The sequence below is a fragment of the Pleuronectes platessa genome, chromosome 12 (assembly GCF_947347685.1).
Source record: "Pleuronectes platessa chromosome 12, fPlePla1.1, whole genome shotgun sequence".
Taxonomy (NCBI): Eukaryota; Metazoa; Chordata; class Actinopteri; order Pleuronectiformes; family Pleuronectidae; genus Pleuronectes; species Pleuronectes platessa.
The window spans coordinates 19,614,110-19,634,361 of NC_070637.1; the positions used below are offsets into that span (position 1 = coordinate 19,614,110).

The 20,252-nt window shown below is 41.1% G+C and overlaps 2 protein-coding genes across 3 annotated transcripts in view; both read right to left on the bottom strand.

Moving 5' to 3' along the window:
* The window catches only part of LOC128453601 (protein bicaudal C homolog 1), a 59,571-nt gene extending 47,325 nt beyond the window's left edge, over window positions 1-12,246 (bottom strand). The window contains exon 1 of the mRNA XM_053436583.1: window positions 11,691-12,246. Coding sequence (XP_053292558.1) covers window positions 11,691-11,892 — 202 coding nt within the window. The 5' untranslated portion in view covers window positions 11,893-12,246. The remainder of the gene's footprint in view (window positions 1-11,690) is intronic.
* Window positions 12,247-14,908: 2,662 nt separating this feature from the next.
* LOC128453713 (ubiquitin-conjugating enzyme E2 D4) lies at window positions 14,909-17,386 on the bottom strand. 2 transcript variants are annotated; one of them, XM_053436762.1, is made up of 7 exons: window positions 17,204-17,386; window positions 16,622-16,685; window positions 16,491-16,522; window positions 16,094-16,171; window positions 15,873-15,978; window positions 15,364-15,457; window positions 14,909-15,261 (listed from the first exon to the last, which is right to left on the bottom strand). In XM_053436762.1, exons 1-7 carry the CDS (start codon window positions 17,225-17,227, stop codon window positions 15,216-15,218), a joined length of 444 nt encoding a protein of 147 aa, XP_053292737.1. In that variant the 5' UTR covers window positions 17,228-17,386; the 3' UTR covers window positions 14,909-15,215. The 2 variants fall into 2 exon arrangements, with proteins under 2 accessions (XP_053292737.1, XP_053292736.1); XM_053436761.1 differs by lacking the exon at window positions 17,204-17,386 and adding an exon at window positions 16,809-17,100.
* Between the last annotated feature and the right edge of the window lie 2,866 nt (window positions 17,387-20,252).

Below are 20,252 nucleotides of genomic sequence, written 5' to 3' on the forward strand. Positions count from 1 at the left end.
ACAAATTGACGTTCTCTTCTACAAGACGTCTCTGTTTACTTGTGGATCGTACTTGCCAACGACATAAGATCAGAAGGAGGAGAAGCAAAGCGGGGAGATCTTTTACATTTGTCTCAGCCCCCTTCCTCAAAGTATTGACAGGCATTTAACCACAAGAACGCATAGCTCATGCCTCATTACTTAAATAGCCCAGAAACCCAACTTCTTTGTCTGCCAACCAAAAAGCCCGGGTGTAAATTATAGGCCTTCCATAAGTCAAATCGATGGAATGATTGGACGAGGAGTTGAAGAGAATACTCCTCGGTTAAAGTACGTTTTTCAGAGCTTAGTAGCTTTGAGTTGCATCAAAGCGGATTCGCTTCATTTGTTTCACGAGCTCTCGAATGGTCCGATGGTGTTGTTCTTTTCAAGCAGGTTACACGAGGACACGGCAGCGCTCCTCCCTCCCAGCGCAGCAGATTGTAAAGGCATCACAGCTGAACCACGACACAAGACCCCTGAGCTTTGATCACGTGTCGCAATCAATTCTCTCCTCTTTTTTATTTTTTAAACATGGAACATATATCTATTAATCAAATGAATACAGTTAATGAGATCCTTTAATTTTCAGTATTAAAATAAGAGTGAGAGACGTTCCAGTGGAAAAGCATAGAGGACTGGATGTTGGCCGATGTGACTGGGTCTGGTATCCATTATTTTGCAGAGGGACTTGACTTTCTGGGAGATTCCGCTGTTTTGACACTGGAGGAATGTAAATAGCGCAGATTTCTGCAGCCCTGGCTTCAATCCACACACAACAATCAAACAAACAATAGAAGTTTAAATCGAAATAAATCCAATAAGGACATTTTTGATACGGATGTATTCACTATCAGCGTGTTTGAGTTTCTACACTTCACCAGGTACAATGGAACGCTTGAGAGTGAGGCGCGGTTTAACAAAAGCCAAATTAGAATTGGCAAATCCACAATGACTTTTATAATAACACAAGGGAAAATACCTCATAGCTCACATGTAAACCAATATCCACTTATTTTTTAACAAGTTATATCAGTCATTCAAAAAAACGATTAAATAATGAAAGTCTGTGCACCTGGCTGCCGAGAGTTTCGTGCTGTCCCAGAATTATTGAGTCAAATCTTTCACGTCGAAGGACCTCGACGAAGACGGGAGGATTTAGATTACAAAAAGCAAAAGAGCCCCGAGGCACCAGCTAAATCTCCAAACTGCAGGGCTGCTCAGACAAAAGCCTCTGTACTGGCAAAAACCACACGAGGACTTAAGGTGAGACATTGGACATTTCACCGAAAAACGTCTACGCAGGCATTTCAAGTCTATTTCCCCCTGGATAGGATTTCATAACAAATGACAACCTTAATCTAGGAAACGGTGGACATGTCAGTCCTCTGAAGGGAGACAGATTAGTATTAAAGCCAGACTTTTGACCCACCCCTTACACACACACACAAAGATGACATCTACTAGTACATTGAAGAAAAAAAAGGACATTTCCCTTAGATATCCTCAAAGAGCGGGTGGGCACCAGCTCTCCGACGTCCCTCCCTCCAGTGCAGGCAGCAGCTCACAGCTGATTCAACATGGAAGCCTCAGGGAGCCGCAAGCAAAACATGAAAACACATGTGTTGCAACAAGCTCATTAGGTAAGAGACCGTGATCAGTGCTCTGTGTAGTGTCACTGGATCGGCAGCCGGCCCGAGTAAGACAGCATCATTTTTCAACCTGGATTACAAAGGTTTTTTTTACTTTGCACCATTTCATAACAAAGTTTCTAAATGAATCTGCAAAATATCCCTTTTTTTTTTAAACTCAATTTCCTTGAATAAAAGCTAAGATGGTGCCACAGATGCCCACTTGGCCAAACACACCACAGCAAATTCCTTGTATATGTAAACCTACTTGGCAATTTGGCATTTTACTTTACTTTTTCTATCTTTTGTATATTTTTATTTTATATATATATATATATATATATATATATATATATATTGTTTTTTATTGTTTTTCTTATGTGTGTTGTATTTATTGTGTTTTTATGTTCATTGTTTGCACCAATAACCAGAGCAAATTCCAGGTAGGTGTAAACCTATTTGGCAATAAATACCTTCGGATTCTGATAAAACCTGATATTGAAATAACCTTTATTGAAATTACAATGAAAATTCCAGTGATGATGATGTCAAAAGTAAAAGTTAGACAATCAATTTGGCTTAAAAGCTGAATTAGAATCAATTTATAGTTATACTCATTACTATTATACTTACTGATTCAGGGAGAACAGGTGAATTGGTTTAAGTTCTGTTGAGAGTTTTGTAATAGTACTTTGCCATATTGATATGTACAGTTTCATGAGATAGTAAATTGCCCAGAAGTTCAATTGAGGATTTTCCTAAAAGTTTTTAAATCCGACAAATCCAGGAGCTTTATCACAAGGCAACAAGCATGTCAATCCAGATCTGACGCTGAGTTCTTGCAGAGATGTGAAATGAAATGATATGTTATGAACTTCCGTCTCGCTGTGAGCTGCTCTGGAAAACTTTGGGCAAGTTGGCATCTTGAGAAACACTTCAACTGTTGGCAGCTAATCACCAAGTAAGGATTGGACCAGGACACATATACAGCAGGGGCAGCTGTCTGCCTTATGTGCCCTTTCAGATCAACACTGCCAGAGAAGCATGTTGAGCTTTCAACACCGACTTCTTTAACTTTGTTGTAAGAAAAACTGGAGGCTATATACATTGTGATTTTCCTCCTACTACAAATCCTGCTTTTGAAACAGAACTGTTGTTATGCTATTTATTTATTATGTGAGATGTTTTGTATAATGGTTGTTTCTCAAGATTCACTTAACACGGATGATTTCTGAGCGAAAGTGACGGCAGGATTCCTAACAAATGATATTTTACTGCCCCTTTACACTATAGAAAACCAAATACATTTTACTATATTTTGTAATTATACACAAGCATTTGATGTTTTTATATATTCTGTTCTGTATTACCTTCTATATAGTAGCTTTTTATTGATTGTGGCAGAGTCAGTCATTTTCCTCAGATTCAAATTGCCAACCAATGGACAAGGAAATCCAGGGATACAGAATGTAATCCAGTCTCACTGTGAACGATGTTTAACTGTGCAAAAAAAAAAAAAAAAATCGGATCACAACTGCAGTTATTTCTGCAGGTTTAGCACTACAGCCTCAGAGCACGGAGGTTCTTAAGTCTGCATGTTCGTGCCATGTCTGTGTGTTTTATCTGGTTACTTCCTCCCACAATCCAAAGACTAGTGATGGAGACTGGTGTTAATTGGACACTTCCCATGCTTGAGTGTGAACATGAGCGTGTATGGTTGTTTGTCTCTGTGTGTCGGCCCCTGCCATATCCTGCAGACCTGTCCAGGGTGAACACTCCTCTTGCTCAATATCAGCTGGACATGCCTCCAGCCCCCCCAAAGGATAAGCGGTATAGATAATGGATGGATGGAGTTTTTACGGTTGCGCTAAAAAACAGATAAAACTGTCTCTTTTGCTGCATTCCTGGGAAAAACAGCGTTCACTGCTTGTGCACTCTAGTAATAAACTGAATCTGCTCCCACCAGTGACTGCGGGTGACACTGGACTGAAATCCTGAAGAATATAACTTGAATATAACCTCACAGCTTCTGGTAAAGAACTTATCTCCCATAAAATCAAACACCTGTCAATGTATTTCTGTGTCGAGCAGAAGTCGCCTCAGTACTTAAGAGCGCCTCCTTCTCCACTCCTGCAGTGTTGCCAAGTAACTGTGCTATCAAATACAATCCCCGAGTGCCAGATGTTGCTCTCTGGCTCACAGAGACGAACGCCTGCCAGAGGAAACTAGGACTGACTGACCCCGGGGTCACGCGGATGACACAGTGGAGAAGTGATTAGAAATATTCCGTGGTCTTAACTGTTTGTTTTTTTTCCACCACGTCCATAAACACTAAATCCATTATGAGTTCACACAGTTGAATCGCACACAGTCCAGGAAACCAGACATCAAGCCGTCGCTGGTCAGATGTTTGGGTTATCGTCTCCTCCTTCATCTCCCTCGTGTGAACGCTGCCAAGTGATTACACAACACTGTACATTCCCTGTGCCTGGTATCTACTGTGTTGGATCCCCCCATGGAGCGAAGGGAGTCAGTCTCACTCCACGGGTCGAGAGCTGCACCGTCAACATTGCAGTCTTGAGAAATCCCTCACATTTCAGATTTGTCTGTGCAGCAGCAGCGAGCAGATTTAAAAGGCACCATTATAAAAAGGCTTTCTCTCCAATCAAGGCAAGTGGAGAGAAGGCAGATTGTGCTGGATGTTGAATGAGGGGTGAGAACAACAAACCAAAACCCGAGGTTCTCCAAAGGATAAACACTGAAAGCTCTCGGGGGGGGAGTGGTTAGTGGCTGGGTGGCGTGCATGCGTTTCTGTATTTGTGTGTGTGTGTGTGTCGGGAGTGCGCACGCGTGCGGCATCAGTCGGGGCTGCACCCCCAAAGAAACCTTTCTAAAATAGCAACCACAAACCAGACAGAATGTAAATCTGCACTTTGAAAAGAGTTGAGGAGAAAGAGCTTTGAGGGATGTAGAAAAACAGGTATTCATTTCAGCCCATTTACAGTTCCAGGAGCGGGGAAATGGGTCACAGCACTCCAGCTCCACTTGGACCGTTGAAATAGGACTCCCGGTTTTATTTTCTCGAGTAATGAATTACAGGTTTTTCCACGGACTGAAGGTGAACTATATTACAGCTCCTGAAAGCTTCATCATGCCCAGGATGAAGGAATTCAACGCGTAAGCAAAGTTGAATAGAATTGTTTAATTGTATCAGCATGTTTCTGTATAAACGGCACGAAAGAGAGGGAAGGGGGGGTGGGGGGGGGGGGGTGGCGAGAGGTAACTGGGCAAAGCCGACTGAAGTGTGGAATTGAGTAATTAAATCAACTGAAGCATCTAAATTGGAGTCTGGTTGTTTTGATGTTGCACTTTCCTTGAAAACAGTTTGGATTCGTTTTAAAATGCTGCAAAATGTTCTTTCTAAGATTTTATCAACATAGTGCTCGTTGAAATGATTCTACTTAACATTCAACAGATTCACTGGCAGAGACAAATGATTAATTATTTTCTAGAGCGCAGGAAGACATATTGCTGTAAAGTGAAAACCACACATTTCTGGATAAACTAAAGGAATCGAATGCTTATGCCAGAGTATTTTTCCTGCTTTGGGAAAAGTGGCCATTTTGGAGATAAACCAAAAATACTTCTCAACAGATGCAGAGGTGAGAAATTGTACTCTTTCTAAAATGTCTTGGTGTGATCCGATTCTACATTTACTCAACTTATCTAAACATTAATATAATTCTTCAGCTGCTAGGGCTCTTCTCAATAAAACAATAATCAAAGACCTAGTTTGATGACGCCGTGCAGCAGGTCCATGATCGATGGATTCTACCTGACGATACTCAGGGTGCGAATGATGTGCTCGGATGAGGGAATGTTTACATTTTATTTACATTAAGAAGAAAACGGTAATGGATAACCACGATCCATTAACTGTGGAAGGAAGAGCAGCCGACTGGCTAACCCAGCTGGATTTCAGTTCATCATTTACCCCAGAAGTTAAAGAGGAGACGGGCAAAGCCACAGCTAGAGCAGATATAGGGTCGAGACATTTTTCAGACATTTTAATGAAGAATTGCTACGTACGTCTTCACTACTCAATAAAAATAAGCAGGTTTGTAAAGAATATAGTTTATACAATACAATACTATTGAGGAAAAAGCTGCTGGAGCGAACCTGGCTAATAACTCAATATCGGAACATGATCTGTATTCCAACACTTATTTCCCCCAATATTCTAGTTCTTGCTCTTAATTAAATGAAATGACCACCCTGTATTCACTCCGAATGACATTAGACAAAAATTAACAATGTACCCTGCAGGTCACTGCCATTTCCCAGGCCAAAGTTCAATCAGACTAAAGTCCAGAACCTATAACTGACCGAGGTGAATGCATCTGGATATAAACACATCTCTACTTTACAGAATAGGAAGCGTCTCTTTCTCCCGACAGCAGCAACTTCTCTTTAAGTGGATCCGAGGCTCCAAAATAAAACCAATAGCTGCTTTAGTACGGCCACAGCTGCCACACACAGAATCCACTCCGAATCTAGTTTAAACAACACAATGTCTCCCAATGACAGATGATAACCTCATCTGAGAGGATAAGGGATTTTCAGATCTTTACATGAGAAGGATTTTCCTCTGGAAAGCTGGCTCTGTCCATTGTTTTCCACTCCTTAATGCGTTTTTTTTTTTCCAAAGGGTGGTCTCTGTAAGATTCCCCTACTTCACCATCTCTGTCATTTCAGATTACCGAAATATAACAAAGTTACATGACACACAGCACGATGTCTGAAACTCGAAAAATACTTTCGACCAGTTTGTTTTTAATTGTGCAGCCGTAGCTTCGCTTTTTTGGCTTCAAAGCCGAGCACGACAATCCGTCGATTCAATATCACTTTTGCTTTGGCTTTGCTTTGGTTTGAGTTCGGAGGTTAGAGGAAGGATTGTGTTGTAGTGTAGGAATAATGACCCGTGAAGGTCCAACGACTCCGTAGTGGATCTGATGGAAGCTGGAACAACAGAGCAGTGTTTGAATGCTCGAGAGGGAACAGACAAAAAGGGGGGGGGGGACGGGACGGGACGAGGGAGCGAAGCCTGCAGCACATTCCCCAAAAGACACTCACTCCTTCCTGTCTGCGAGTCTTACTCAGCACCCGGGAGGAAGAGGAGGATGAGGCCCTCACACATACTCTCCTCATTATGTGGGCATAGAAAAAGCCGGAGAAAACATTGAGGAGACAAATATTGAAAATGTAATCGTCCAATTTTCACTGGAGGGATGGTTTACTCGCTCAGAGGAAGCGTTTCCACTGGCCTCCGATGTGTCTCACTTTTCTGTCTGTTGACTCAAATTGCAGTTTTTCCAACATGCTCATTCAGAAAAACTCCAAGAATAAGTAACCAGAGTACAACAGGTCTAATACTATACTTATCACTACGTATTGAAAATACCTGGGACACCCTTGTAATTTGCCAGTCACGGCCATATGCAACCGTTTTTCCCCATTCTGAGACAAAGCCACCCAATAATAGTCTGTGGTTCAGGAGCAGCACAACAAATTAGCTCAATGAGGAAAATGATTCACTCAGCCTAATGTAGCCTAATTGTAGGCTTTTGTCGCCGTTGCTCAGCAAACATGTTGTTACGCACACACACTTTGCTCCACCAGGCCGTTGTGCACAGTCACTGAACTCCCATTAATACCAGTCTGAGCAGGAAGCGCTCTTCAAACTGGCCCAATCGTATTAGAAGACATCGGTAATGTACGCTTGAATAAATCCATGGAAAACGATTTTTTGCAGATGTTAAATTGAGATTTATCGTGGTTGGAGAAAATGTTACCTCTTTCCCACACTTGTCCCTGGTCTCTTAACTTCATAATGAATGTTTAAAAAAAATAAAACGGTCACAAAAGTTCTCTTACACTGTTCCCTGAACGCATAAAATGATCTTTCAAGCCTTCGTGCCTCTGTCAAGGTCTCCAAGCCATTAACCGGAGACTTCTATTCCAGGGTGCCAGCAGTACAACAGTAAACCCAGATGGCTGTCAGGGTGAGATCTAGTTGTCACTTTACACTCTATTTACCGATCTCAGCACAGAAACCTGAGCGCCAGTGAGAGAGACAGTAAATCTGTAATTGCTCGGCAGTTAATAATTTGCCGTTTTCTCCTGATGCAAATTGAGCTCGAACGGGGGAATTAAACTACGACAGAGTCAAATAATGGCTTGTTAAAGAGTGTGCGCTGGGATTTCGCTTCAGTGCGGGGAAACGCTGGTGAATCACAAACAGGTTTTAATGAGCCCGGTGAGCTTCTGGGCCATTTTTACCCGGCAGAATTCATGCAACCCCTGATTATATGCCTCCCCACCAGTCCTACGTCCCACTATGACCAACTTCCTTCACCCGTCTGAGTACAGCTAGGCTTTTTATTAGGAAAAGATATTCCAATTTGTAATTATCGGCCCAAATTATTGCTATTAATGCCATGGCACTAGATATACTTCTGGCAATACCTCAAACACTTTAACAGTCTGTCTGCCGTATCAATCAGGCAGTGAACAAAATGCTGAGCGATATACACAACAGGATTGAATTAATAATTTGTCTTTATTTTGCCTTTGAGCCCGGATCTCAATGACCATAATAATCACACAGGCCAATTTCCAAGCTATCTTTTATTTCAAATATTAAGAAAGGAGTCGTCTCCCCCAGTCCTCCTCCCAAATGAATAACCTTCCACAGGTACACAATGACATCTGCTGTTTCTGTGTCTTGTGCAATTTTATTATCACTATGCATTGACTATGTTCCAGAAATGCAATATTCAATAAAAACTATATTCAGATGACACACACCTTCATCGACCAGATACACCTGACAGCACCTACTCAATGAAGAACCTTTTTCATTATCGTGACGACAAAATGAAAACTGATATAATTATATTAAGCCCCCTTGTGCTTCAGCCTCCATCTACACCATGTTGTTAGGTCGTATTTTGTTCCTGGACATGTTTCTCAAACTAAAACGTTAGCTCTGTTGTAAAGGTCAGTTTTTATCAGCTCTGAACCGCAGCCAAATTAGAGCTGTTTTTGTCTCAGGAGGACCTGGAAACAGTCGTCCATGCTTTTATCACCTCTCTGCTGGATTACTATAAATCCTTGTAAATGGGGATTAATCCATTCCGCTTTTTCTGATCTACAAATGAAAATTCAACATGCAGCTGCCAGACTTTAAACTGGTACTAAAAAGAGACCATATTGCTCCTGACGGGCAGATTACTGGTTACCAGTGAAATACAGAACACCTTTTGTTAAAAAAGTCCTTCGTGGTTAGTTCCACAACACCTTAAAAAATGTTCCGATACCAAGGTCATCCTCACAACCACACAAGTCTAACTTCAAGACAAATGTGTAAATCTTAATTTATTTACCTGTTTTTAATGCCATTTTATTGTTGTTGGTTTAATTCAAATCTCTTGTTTTTCTTACAGTTCAGTTCGTGTGCTATATAAATGAATGTGACTAATCAGTAGATTCATATTTTTGATGTTAAAAACAGACAATTGTGAATGTAATAGTGAATTAAAAAAATTCAAATTTAATTAATCATTTGATATTATTTGTGCAATTTATTGATTAAAGTGTTTATTGGATCAGATTCTGTATTTCAAAAGAAACAAATCTTTCACCCAAAATCTCTAATGAATGTGTGCGGAAGAAAAGTGTTAAAATAAATATTTAGCCATACTAGAATAGTTCCAAGTGTCCGTCACAGCATCTATGATATGTAATATTCCTGGACTAGGTGCACAGTTCACCGCCTGCAGACATATTACCTGGATCTATCAAAAACATGTGAACTTGATGTTGTTTGGGATGTGATTGTAGTTTGATTTAACCTGTGACTCTTTGCCGTCGGATCAAGCACAATTCATTTTCCAAGACAAAACAAAAGGCAGAGATACCGTCACGGACAATAAAACACTGTGTAAGAATATGCTGAAGTTCCAATAAAATTATTCAATTATAGTCTGAACATGATGTACCGAGTCTGAATCTACATTAAATCCAATCAAAACACAGCCAGATGTTATACAGCCCTGGCTGAACTGGATGAGACCAAAAAGGCAATTTTTCTATTTAGAATATTCGAGTTTAAAAAATTAGGAGAATCTCTGATTCTTTCAATCGAAACAAATCCAGATCATAACTTATCCGTTTGTGGTTATTAATTCATCAAATCTAAAGGTCAACAGATGCCTGCCCTGCGTCTACCGAGTCTACCGAGAGACAACAAAGCAACGTGTGATGCAACCAGACATCCTGGATTCTCCCCGAAGGCCTGAGGTCAAAGGTTAAAGCAGTTTCACAGTGGAGATAACGTGGTATTTAAACCTGAACCTACAATCGGGACATTGTGGATCACAGCGGTAAATCCTGTTCTGCATCTCAGCAGCAGCAACAAGACGACCAGCGTCCGCCATGATGTCACGAAGCAACAGTTGGGAAACAGGATGTTGGCAGAAATACAAGATTAAACTAACAAACTGTAAGGATCCTGTAAACTACATCGATTAAACACAACGCACAGGCACTTTCAGACGCCCCGAGTGTGACGTGGCACGCGGCATGTCCGGGACACTCAGATTTAGGGCCGGCCTCTGGTTAAGTTGTTTTCCTGGAAGAGTTTGGGATGACATGGAGCTTTGAGGAATGTACTGAGGAGCAAGGCAGCAACCGGGACATTCTCAGGGGGAAATGTGTGTGTGTGAGTCTGTGTGTGTATAGCATAAAGGATAAACTTACTTCAGGACCAGCTGCTCACCGAGGATTGCTCCAAAAGTTGGTCACAAACTTATATACTACGAACGAGCAGTTATTATGAAGTTTGTGTCTTTAAAAGCTATACACATCAGAAATGTGGATTAAGTTAATGTTATGTTTTAACTACAGGGCGAGTATGTCTGTTTCTCATAAGGTCATGTTTGGCTGCTTCCCGGCTCTGGCTTGTTGTCTTCCGGTGGACTTAATAAGGAATCCAGTCAACTTACCTAACGCTACAACAATATTCCATTCCATGTGATAAATGCCCGACACCTCCCGAGTTTCCAGGGGCCGGCTTTGGCTCTTTATGAGCCTGTCATCGTTTGTTTAACTGTTCACCGTCACGTCATCAGAGCTACAGATCACACACTAGATCAATTTAATCACGTAAAGAAAACATGCAGCAACGCAACACGTGCACAGAGAGTCCACATGTGCAGTCGCGTGTAGCCTGCAACACAAAGGAACTTTCTGGTTTAGAGTTTTGAGGCAAAGTGCATAAATGAAAGAAGGGGAAAACTTATGTTTCTAATTAAATCTGTGGCTAATGTACTTGTATGATTATTTATCATGTTGACTCTCTGTTATTGTTTGAGTCCACTGGGGCGGTTGCATCAGTTGTGTCTCCATGCAAACTGTTTTGCAGATAAGTAAGTGAGCTGCAAGTTCAGGTCAATTTCAGTTTAGTCTACAAACAAATGGGCGCCATGGGAGTTTGCACAGCGACAGCTTGTGGTCGGGGCACGCTACTACCTCTGCATGCACACACCACGACTCAATGATGGTTGACCTGCTTTCATGTCTTTGACCTCCTCAACCTTCATGTCCAATGTTAACTTCCAGTCAGCCTGGACGATCATAAAAGTGTCAACCCAGAATTTTTTTTTTAAATGGGGGATTTATTTTGTTTGTATAAGGTGGTGACACTAATTGGAAGTCCTAAATTGACTCGCGTTAATTGGATTAATTGATTGGTTCCAGATAAGGCACGTGACACCCTAAAGTTTCCTGATCACGCTCCCGACTAATGCAACACATGGAGGTTGGTAGAAGTTGTAGTGTTGTTTAAATGTTGTCTTAAGTGTGAAACACAAACAAAGGAAGGTCAGAGGACATATATAAAAGGTGGGCAGGAAGTTTAAAAACGTATTAAAAAGTCAGAGTATTCCAATAAACGAGCACATGTGCGTGTGTTTTCTTTACCTAATAACATGACCTCCAACTTCTTACGGTCCACCCGGAACCTCTCCTCGGTCCACTCCGGGTCGGGCAGCGGATGGGGTCCGCTCAGGTCCTCCTCGGAGCCGGGGAGAGGGGAGTCGGTGCTGCGCTCGCTGTTGGAGCCCTGGTCCGACTGCTGCTGCTGCAAGTATCCGCTTAGAGTGTCTGGGCACTGGGCAGCCATTGGTGCTGCGCCGCTGCTGCTGCTCCGGAGGCCACTGATTCAAAGTTCAGTTCTCTCTGCAGCCAAAAGCGTCGAGCTTCGGTTAAAAAGAGAAACAAACTTTGGATTCTTAGTTTTCTCCCTCGTCACTCCGCGGCGCTGTGCGAGCTCATCGCAGCTCGGTCGAGACCCGTTTCCTTTCTCCTCTGCAGTTTTCCTCAAGCCCCTTCGTTTCCCCCCATTGGTCTAAAAATAGGCAGGAGCCACACGGGTCTGGAGGGTTTGAGTCCCTCCCGAAGTGAACGGAGCTCCGCGCGGCTCAGTGCTGCAAACACACCAACCAGCAGCACCTCCTCAGCAAAGTTTCACGTGTCATCCTACTGGGAAGGAAAAAAACAAAAAAAAAGGAGGGAGGACTCCTCCCAGAACCAGCATCCACTACCTCCCCCCTGGGTTCCTGTGAAAGTCCCAAAACTTTACTCACTGGATCCAATTTGTGCACTGCAAGACTTTTTATGTCTCGTTTATGGGAAACCGATGAGGGGTTATAGCCAATTAGAGCAAACAAAACCACAATTATGATGAGTTCGAAATCCCATTACAAGTCAATGTCATACCACTAGATTATAAATAAAGACAACATGAACAACTGAGCAGGCCTGATCTGAAGATGCAGTTATATTTCTATATATGTCATGGCTGATGCTGGTAACACCCCATGCTTCCCATTTATTGGTAATAGAGGAAACACTACACACCCTGAGAGTGCTGAAAGGAAGTAATACAGGAAGGGGAAACCAAAACAATGTGGAGCAAGTCTGCGATAAGTTAAACAGACACACCAAAAAAGAGAGAGGCCATAATCCCCCCGAAAAACAAAGATGCTCTTGTAAAGTAAGAAATAACCAAGAGGTGTGTGAGCACAGTGAAGTCTGCAGGTCCTTGTAGACATGTTCTTCTGGGCTTCTTCTCACGCTGTGTCCAGGAAATGACTGATGACAGTTCCCAGTGTTATATGACCTCGTTAAATGAGGTTTTCCATCTGATGAATTTACACGTCTTGTGTCTGTTGGTCCCTCTCCATGTTCGCAATAATATTTTCTCATCCCAGAACATGCCAGGGCCGTGTTGTTGGTGATATTTTGCCACCATCACTGTTAATCTCCATGTTCAAATAAACTAGTCAGGTGTGAGTCTCACTGGAAGCTGCAGCTGGGGCCCTTCTTTACAGAGCAGTAACCATAGAGCTGCAGGACCAGGGCTCCCTCTCAGGCCACGTCTTGCATATTTAAAAAGACCAAACGACTCATCATTATACAATCTGGTATCAAAGATAGAAATAACCTGATAACTGGATATTTTACTCTGAGAGAAACCATCAACAGAACTTAAGCTTTGACATTTGTGACTTAAACCTAAATTTGCTGTTTTTACAGAAGAGTTTTGAAGAAATTCTTAAAGTTCTGAAGTCAGATTTTCGTTATTAGGGCCACATTATCTCTTTACGTGTTGCTCCAGGTCACATTTGAGCACCAGGATATAGTCAACTCTGAGATTGTCCTGATGAAACTGATATAAATGGGTATCGGGCTGTTTGCCAGTGCGTCTAAAAGGTACATTTAAGACGACATGTACAAATCAAGAAAATTCCCTAAGACCCCAATGAGTTAAGACAAGCTCCTCATTGTCTAAACTGTGGAAGTAGAGTTACATTTACTCTCATTACTGTCTTCTTCTTTTTAATCTGTAATTTCACTCTGAAGTGTTTTGTACATCAAGTATTTCTCTTTGCTAGATTTAAAGTCTAAATCCTAAACTCACATGAAGTAATGGTTTTCCCTGTGTGAGAAATCCTCAGCTGCAGCAGAGATGAAGCTGCTGTTGACTCTGGAGCATCATGGTCTGTGGATGCTGGAGGGCAGAGCTCCACATACACACACCCCACGTACACCAGAGAGACTAAAGATGCTCTTCAATCAAACAGCTGTATCCTACATCATGCTGGGCACCTCAAAGCAAGAATGTTCCTCACTTGAATTCCAGTCTCTCCGTGTGGAGTTTACATGTTCTTCCTGTGTCTGTGTGGATTTTCTCTGGGTAATTCCCCCCCCGGCTTCCTCCCACAGGCCACAGACATGCAGATTGAGGTGAGGTCAATCAGAGACTCTTGATTGTGTGGATTTGTATCTGTCTCTGCCTCTCGCCCAGTGTCAGCTGGCTCCAGATCCCCCTGCGACCCTCAAAGGTTAACAGTACAGTTAATGGATGAATGGATCTTATATCATTATAATTACCATATAATATCTTACCCCTTCTCCAATGCAGTAATTTGTACTCAGTTTATTTAACCGAAAACATCCAACAGTGCAATATTATCATATGAAATGTAACTGAGTACACACTCTTATCTGTTTTACTAGCCTGTGTTTTATTCAATATATTGCTTGTGTTTTAATGTTTATTCATTAGAATGTATTGTACTTAGTATTGTTTACTGTGCAAGGACCATAGAGACTTTGAATATGAATTAAATAACAGATCATTTTACTTCTACTTGAGAAACACGACTTGTCCTTGAGTACAATGTTCACAGCAATGTCCTCAATCCTGTTTTTCTACTGATGGGTTAATATTGTTGAAAAACTGTACAGTCATTGTGCTGCAGCCAGCAGAGGTGAGGATAATGCCTGGCTTGATTTCAATGGACAGCACAGCTCTTTTCATTACCCAAGCAAGACACTGTAATATACACTATCCACATGAATCAATCACCATTAGGTAGATGGGCCTGGATTGGATGTAATGCAAATATGAAAATTCAGTTGTCAAGGACAAAAAGGGCCTTATGTTAAAAGGCTTGGGAAGTAAAACGTAAAGACTCCCCCCTAGTGGTCATATGAATAATAAACACCTAATTTCTTTAAATTACAATGCGCACATTTTTACGCCACAGACAGAAACTATATTATGATATACATATATAAATATAATAAAAATATAATGTCTTACAAAAAACAACAACCCTCAAAAGGCAATCCAATTTCGATTAATGCTTTTAATGCAAAACAATGCAAAATAAATTCAGTACAGGTTTGTACAATATACAGTAAATATTTTAAAAGAAAAATACAATCCGGGTATCTCACCACTGCTAATAATAATAATGCCAATTTAAGGGGAAAAATAAACAGTAAAAACAGTTGAGTCAAGTAAAATCTGAGTAGAGAAAGTGCTTCAAGCGTATAAAACACCTCAGCTAGAACCAGTGTGGATGAGCATTTCGAACAGTACTGTCATATTACGAGGTGTTCTGGGATGCTTCATTGTTGCAGAGATACGTTCCTTCACATTGCATACTTATGGGTCCATTCCCTGGCTAGTTTGTTGTACCTACAAAAGAAAAAAGGACATCAGAATGGACCTTGAAAGATAGAGGGAGTGTTTTTAAGTTTTCACCACAAGCTGACATCTTCAGGCAGCTTCCATACTTGCCTTGGTCTGTCCGATTTGTAGGTGTGTGCAATGTCAGGGACTAATGGATCATCTGGATTTGGGTCACATAGCAAAGAGCATATGGATAGTAAAACTGGAAAAGGACAAAAAAAAAAAGAAGAGTTAACATGACTTTTTAAATGTATGCGCTCAATCTCCACAAACCAATATAAATATAAAAGGAAAAGCTTTGATTTCAAGCACCAATCGTATCAAAATACTGTTGGTGTAGGTCCTTGAAACCTTCAAAAATGTCACAAGAACAAAGTGTTCACAAATCCTGTGTTTCAAGTAGCTGAGCATCATGGCTTTACAGCACAGGGATGGTGCAACCAAACAGGTTCCACTGCCTCACTTATCTGTTGTGATTTAAAAAACATTCTTTGACACTCTCCCACCTATTCACTCAAATTTGGTTGAAAAATGTAAAACCTTTATTAAATCAAATTGAATCGTACAACCCAGATCACACTACGTGCCTCTGTAATGGTCTCTACTGGTTGTGATACCTTTTGACACTGTCAGCGCAGGTGACCACTGGGACCTCAGGATGTCAAGGCAGATGCTACCATTGCTGTTTATGTTTGGGTGATAGATTTTCGTTGTAAAGGAAATCTGGGGAGAAAAAAAGAATTTAATTTTAATTAAATGACAAACCTGCATCTAACAGACACTTTAAAATTGCCAGTTACATAATGTGTATTTTTGTGTTAAAGAGAAATATGCCTACCTTTGGTGGTTTAAAGGGATAGTCAGTGGGGAAATGGACAGAGAGGAAGAACACTCCTCCATGATATGGGCTGTCATTCTGAAAAACAAGAGGATTAAAGAAAATTGTTAAATAAAAGGATGGATCCTGAATGAGATAAAATAACCACCTCCAGGTAGAGAGGAAACAAAAGATGCTTAAATGAAGATATTATGGTATTTGTCCCCTATAATGCTATGGGCTGCAGTGAGGAACCCTGGGATAGAGTGCGCCAGTGTGCGTGTCTGCTCCCCCCACACGCACAACACAAAATACTGTAAAGTCAACAAAAAAACACTATTGTCTAGAGATCCAGAAGCAGCTTAGCTTTAAAAAAAAACCCACAAATATCCAGAAAACATATCGAGAAAAATCTCACCGGTCCTGTGATGGTGGCTTGCCAGTGGAACACTAGAAGAAACCAAACGGGTAAAGGGAGAGTCAGTGGGAATCTTTATACAATATTAACACACATAATTAAACATTTGTGTTGTATTTTCGGTCACGTACTGTCCTCTCCTACAGGCCCAGCTGAGCACGAAGCCGGAGGATCTCTCTGTAAGTCATTCAACTCCTGTGGGGGAAGGAGACACAAAAAAAAACACACAACTTCATTGTTTCACAGCCTCCGCAGAACATGTACAAGCCTTTACACTTTAAACTCTTTATTTACGGCGGACTAACGTTGCTGACCGACCTTTAATAACAACCTCTGACACCGAGAAGACATCGAGCACGGCGCAGGAACACAGCTACAACTCAAAGAGAGGAAAAAAAAAACCGCACAGCTCGCCTTGCTAGGCCGTCCTTAGCAGGAAGTTAGCTACATCGACTTTAAGCGCTTTAATGTCGTGTCACCGCCAATGGCTCGAATCCCCAAGCTCACCGACGAGGGAAATCCAGGGGCGGCGGAATCGCGATGGAGCCTTTAGAAAAACCGTCCTGGGAAAAGACGCAGGGGGGTTGACGACGACGAGGCACGCTGGGGCTAGCGGAGCGAGGCTACGAGGCGGTCGGGGAGGCTAACGGGCTGGGGCGACGTTTCCGTGTCGCGGCGACCTTTTCAGCGCATCAGATAAACAGCAGCCTCACCTTCTGTATTCTCTTCAGGGCCATGGCGGGTCGCTGGGACGGTCTGGCGGCAGCTGCGGCGCGAACTGTGACAGCTGTCAGCTATTACTGCGCTCACTTCGAGGCGACTCGAGGCTTATTTGTTTTGACAAACTGATTATTTCTTTTGTTTCCGCGTTTTTGTTTGACGACGAAGAATGCGCCGGTGCATTGTGGGAGTCTGAGTTTCGGGGAGGGCAGGCTCAGATCCCAGTGGCAGCTGTGGAACGCAGAGGCTCTTCCGGTTTCGAACGAATCTGCCACTGCTGTGTAGAGGCAGCTTTCTTTTAAACAGTGGCAGCTCGTTGACTCACTGTGTATGGAGATGCCTTCGATGTCACAATGTTTAAATGGAGCTGCCTTATGTACACATATCTTTGGAGGAAGCTGCCTATTGCGTTGACTTGACTCCCATGGCCAGCCATATTGATACAGACTGTTCAAATATGAATATAAATTAAATATAATGATACTGAAGCAAACTGTTATTTATAATTTCCTGGCTAACCATTCATTTCAAGTACATCTCCACCAAGGTTACAGAGTACCACTTGTAAAGTTACAAAATGTTGCTTTTGATGACAGACATTCACAATGTGGTACTAATTGCCTTTATTTTGTTATTTATGAGTAATTTGTGCAAATGCAGGTCATAATAAGTAAATTATAGCATTGTCTACTGTAATGGCTTTCCCAAAGAATATTATTGTGTTATTTGTTCTGTGTTGTTGTTAGGAGTCTGAAGTGTGGCACGGGGACATCTTATAAAATAATGAACATGGCATGGGCCCATAAAATGCTTAATACATCTTATCACAGTTTGACTAAACAAACCCCCCAAAAACATATTTTTCAGATGAAAACCAATAACTCAGGATATTGAGTAGAGGATTTTTTTAATTGGGAATTCAGCCGTATTTAAGTACAGTGCACATGAGCACAGAAAGAAGAAGTAGTTGCCCTCAAAACAGGGGGGGGCAGAAGTGGCAGCTGCCTCCGAACTGTGTTGGCAGTTGCCTTTGCATATCAGTGGCAGTTTCTATTGCCACCGGAAGTGCCTCTACGAGCTGCCGCTGCCTCCATTGAGCTCGCTGTCTCCCCTGAGTTTTCGCCCGAGCCTCTTAAAGGGACCGTTCACCCGAAACATGTGAATAAAGGCTGGTTGTTGAATTTAGTAAGTTGGCTAGAAACAGTCATCTACTACTACTACTACTAGTAATAATAATATAGCATAGTTAATAATAGCCTTTTACTAATTTCATATACAAGCGTTTAGTTATATATACGGGTGAATGGTCCCTTTAAGCGGCTCGACTGAAAGCTCAGAGTCCCATAATAAAATATAATAATAACAGTACTTATCTAAACAATGTTGCAAAATACCCTTAAAAATAAAACATGGCCATAAAACAACACAGAGCAAAACAAGACACAACATCCAAAATAAGAAAGAAGATATTAAAAACAAACAACATGCGTTTCCTATACCCATATGTTTTAAGAAATGACTTAATAACTGTTAATTTGCAAGTCTGATACCCCCAGGCCAAGAGATTCATAGCCTCCGGGCTTGACTTAACGGAGAGTGCAGGCCTCAGGTTTATTTCAATCATATTATTCTTGAATGTAAAAGCCAGCCACATTACATATAAATTATTCACCCCTTATTGACATATTGCAGCTGGGAATGACAGCTGACTCTGACGCATTTTCTGCAAAGCTGTTATACTATTACTATAACCAAATTAATCATACTTGACAGGGATACATTCAAATTAAGGCTTATCTTTCTCTAGACATGTGATTGTCTATTACCCCCTTTTTTTTATTGCATTTACAGCTTTAGAATCAGTGGCGCTCTGATGAATGAGCTGCTCTAAGGGCCCTGTTGTGACTGATGACTGACCTTTCAGGAACATATGGTATTTGAACTGGACAGATGTGACTATGATGTAAGCTTCACTAATGAGTTGGTGATATCTTGGCGCTTTGCTTATTAAAAAGAGACAGTGAAAACAGTCAGAAGAGATTGTAAATACAACTGCTTACCATAAATCAACCAGCTGTTTAATGGCTTTAACAATTGTAATGGTGCAAAACAGACAGTTTAAAATTATATATTACATAAAAGTATCCAAATGTTTTTACAACGAGAGTGAGCAGATTTTCATGTTTAAACAGCAAATACAGACAACCAAAAGAGAGACAAGATATAATTCTCCTCCAGTTAAAATACATATTTTTGTTGGATGTCAGCAATAGTTTTAGAGTTTATGTCAAATGTGTTTTGTACAAAGGTTATGTACAATAAGCTGTAGCCTCAGCCTTTTTGGTTTGAAATAATCTTTAAAAAGTATATGCATTCTTTTCAACCTTGGCATTTCAAAGAAATTCAAATGAAATATGGAATACCTTGACCTTATGCTGCTTTGTTATTTCTGTGGTTGGAAGTGTCCTCATGTGCAGGGGGGAGCAGTTTGATTGGTCAGGGTGAGGCAAGACAGATGGATGGCATCACCATGAGCATGAAATATTTATATAAAAAAACAAGGCAAGGCAAGTTTATTTCTATTAAAGGTTTTTACCACAGAAACTGAAACAACATTACAAAAAAATCCTTTATTGAACCATGTAAAAGTCTCAATGAGATTGAAATAAAATCAATAAAAAAAAAAAACAAAGAGACAACTACAGCTGTCATCTCAATTCCAATAACAATTTAATGGATATCCGCATGTGAGCATAACAGCTGTTTTCTCAATTCTTTAATCAATTTAAATTCCCTCATTGTAACCAGCTCTGGAAAGTTTCTATTGCAGATTATTGAAAGGAAGAGATTGTGACAGCACAGCTTGTGTTCATATTGGGTTTAAGAAATGTATTGTATGTACATACAAGGAGGAACCTTCCCATGGAGATGAAATAGATGTATCGACAGAGAATAATATAATTCAACATATATTATTGTCCAGTATAACAGTGCATTACAAGTAATGCATATGGGGAATGTATACATAATGAATATACTCAA

Coding starts and splice junctions, on each gene's coding strand:
- LOC128453713 (XM_053436761.1), bottom strand. CDS start 16,841: ATGTCTTCTCGGTGTCAGAGGTTGTTATTAAAG. Junction 16,686..16,808: donor GTCAGAGGTTGTTATTAAAG/GTCGGTCAGCAA, acceptor CTTCCCCCACAG/GAGTTGAATGACTTACAGAG. Junction 15,458..15,872: donor TGCGCTGACAGTGTCAAAAG/GTATCACAACCA, acceptor GTCCTTTTCCAG/TTTTACTATCCATATGCTCT.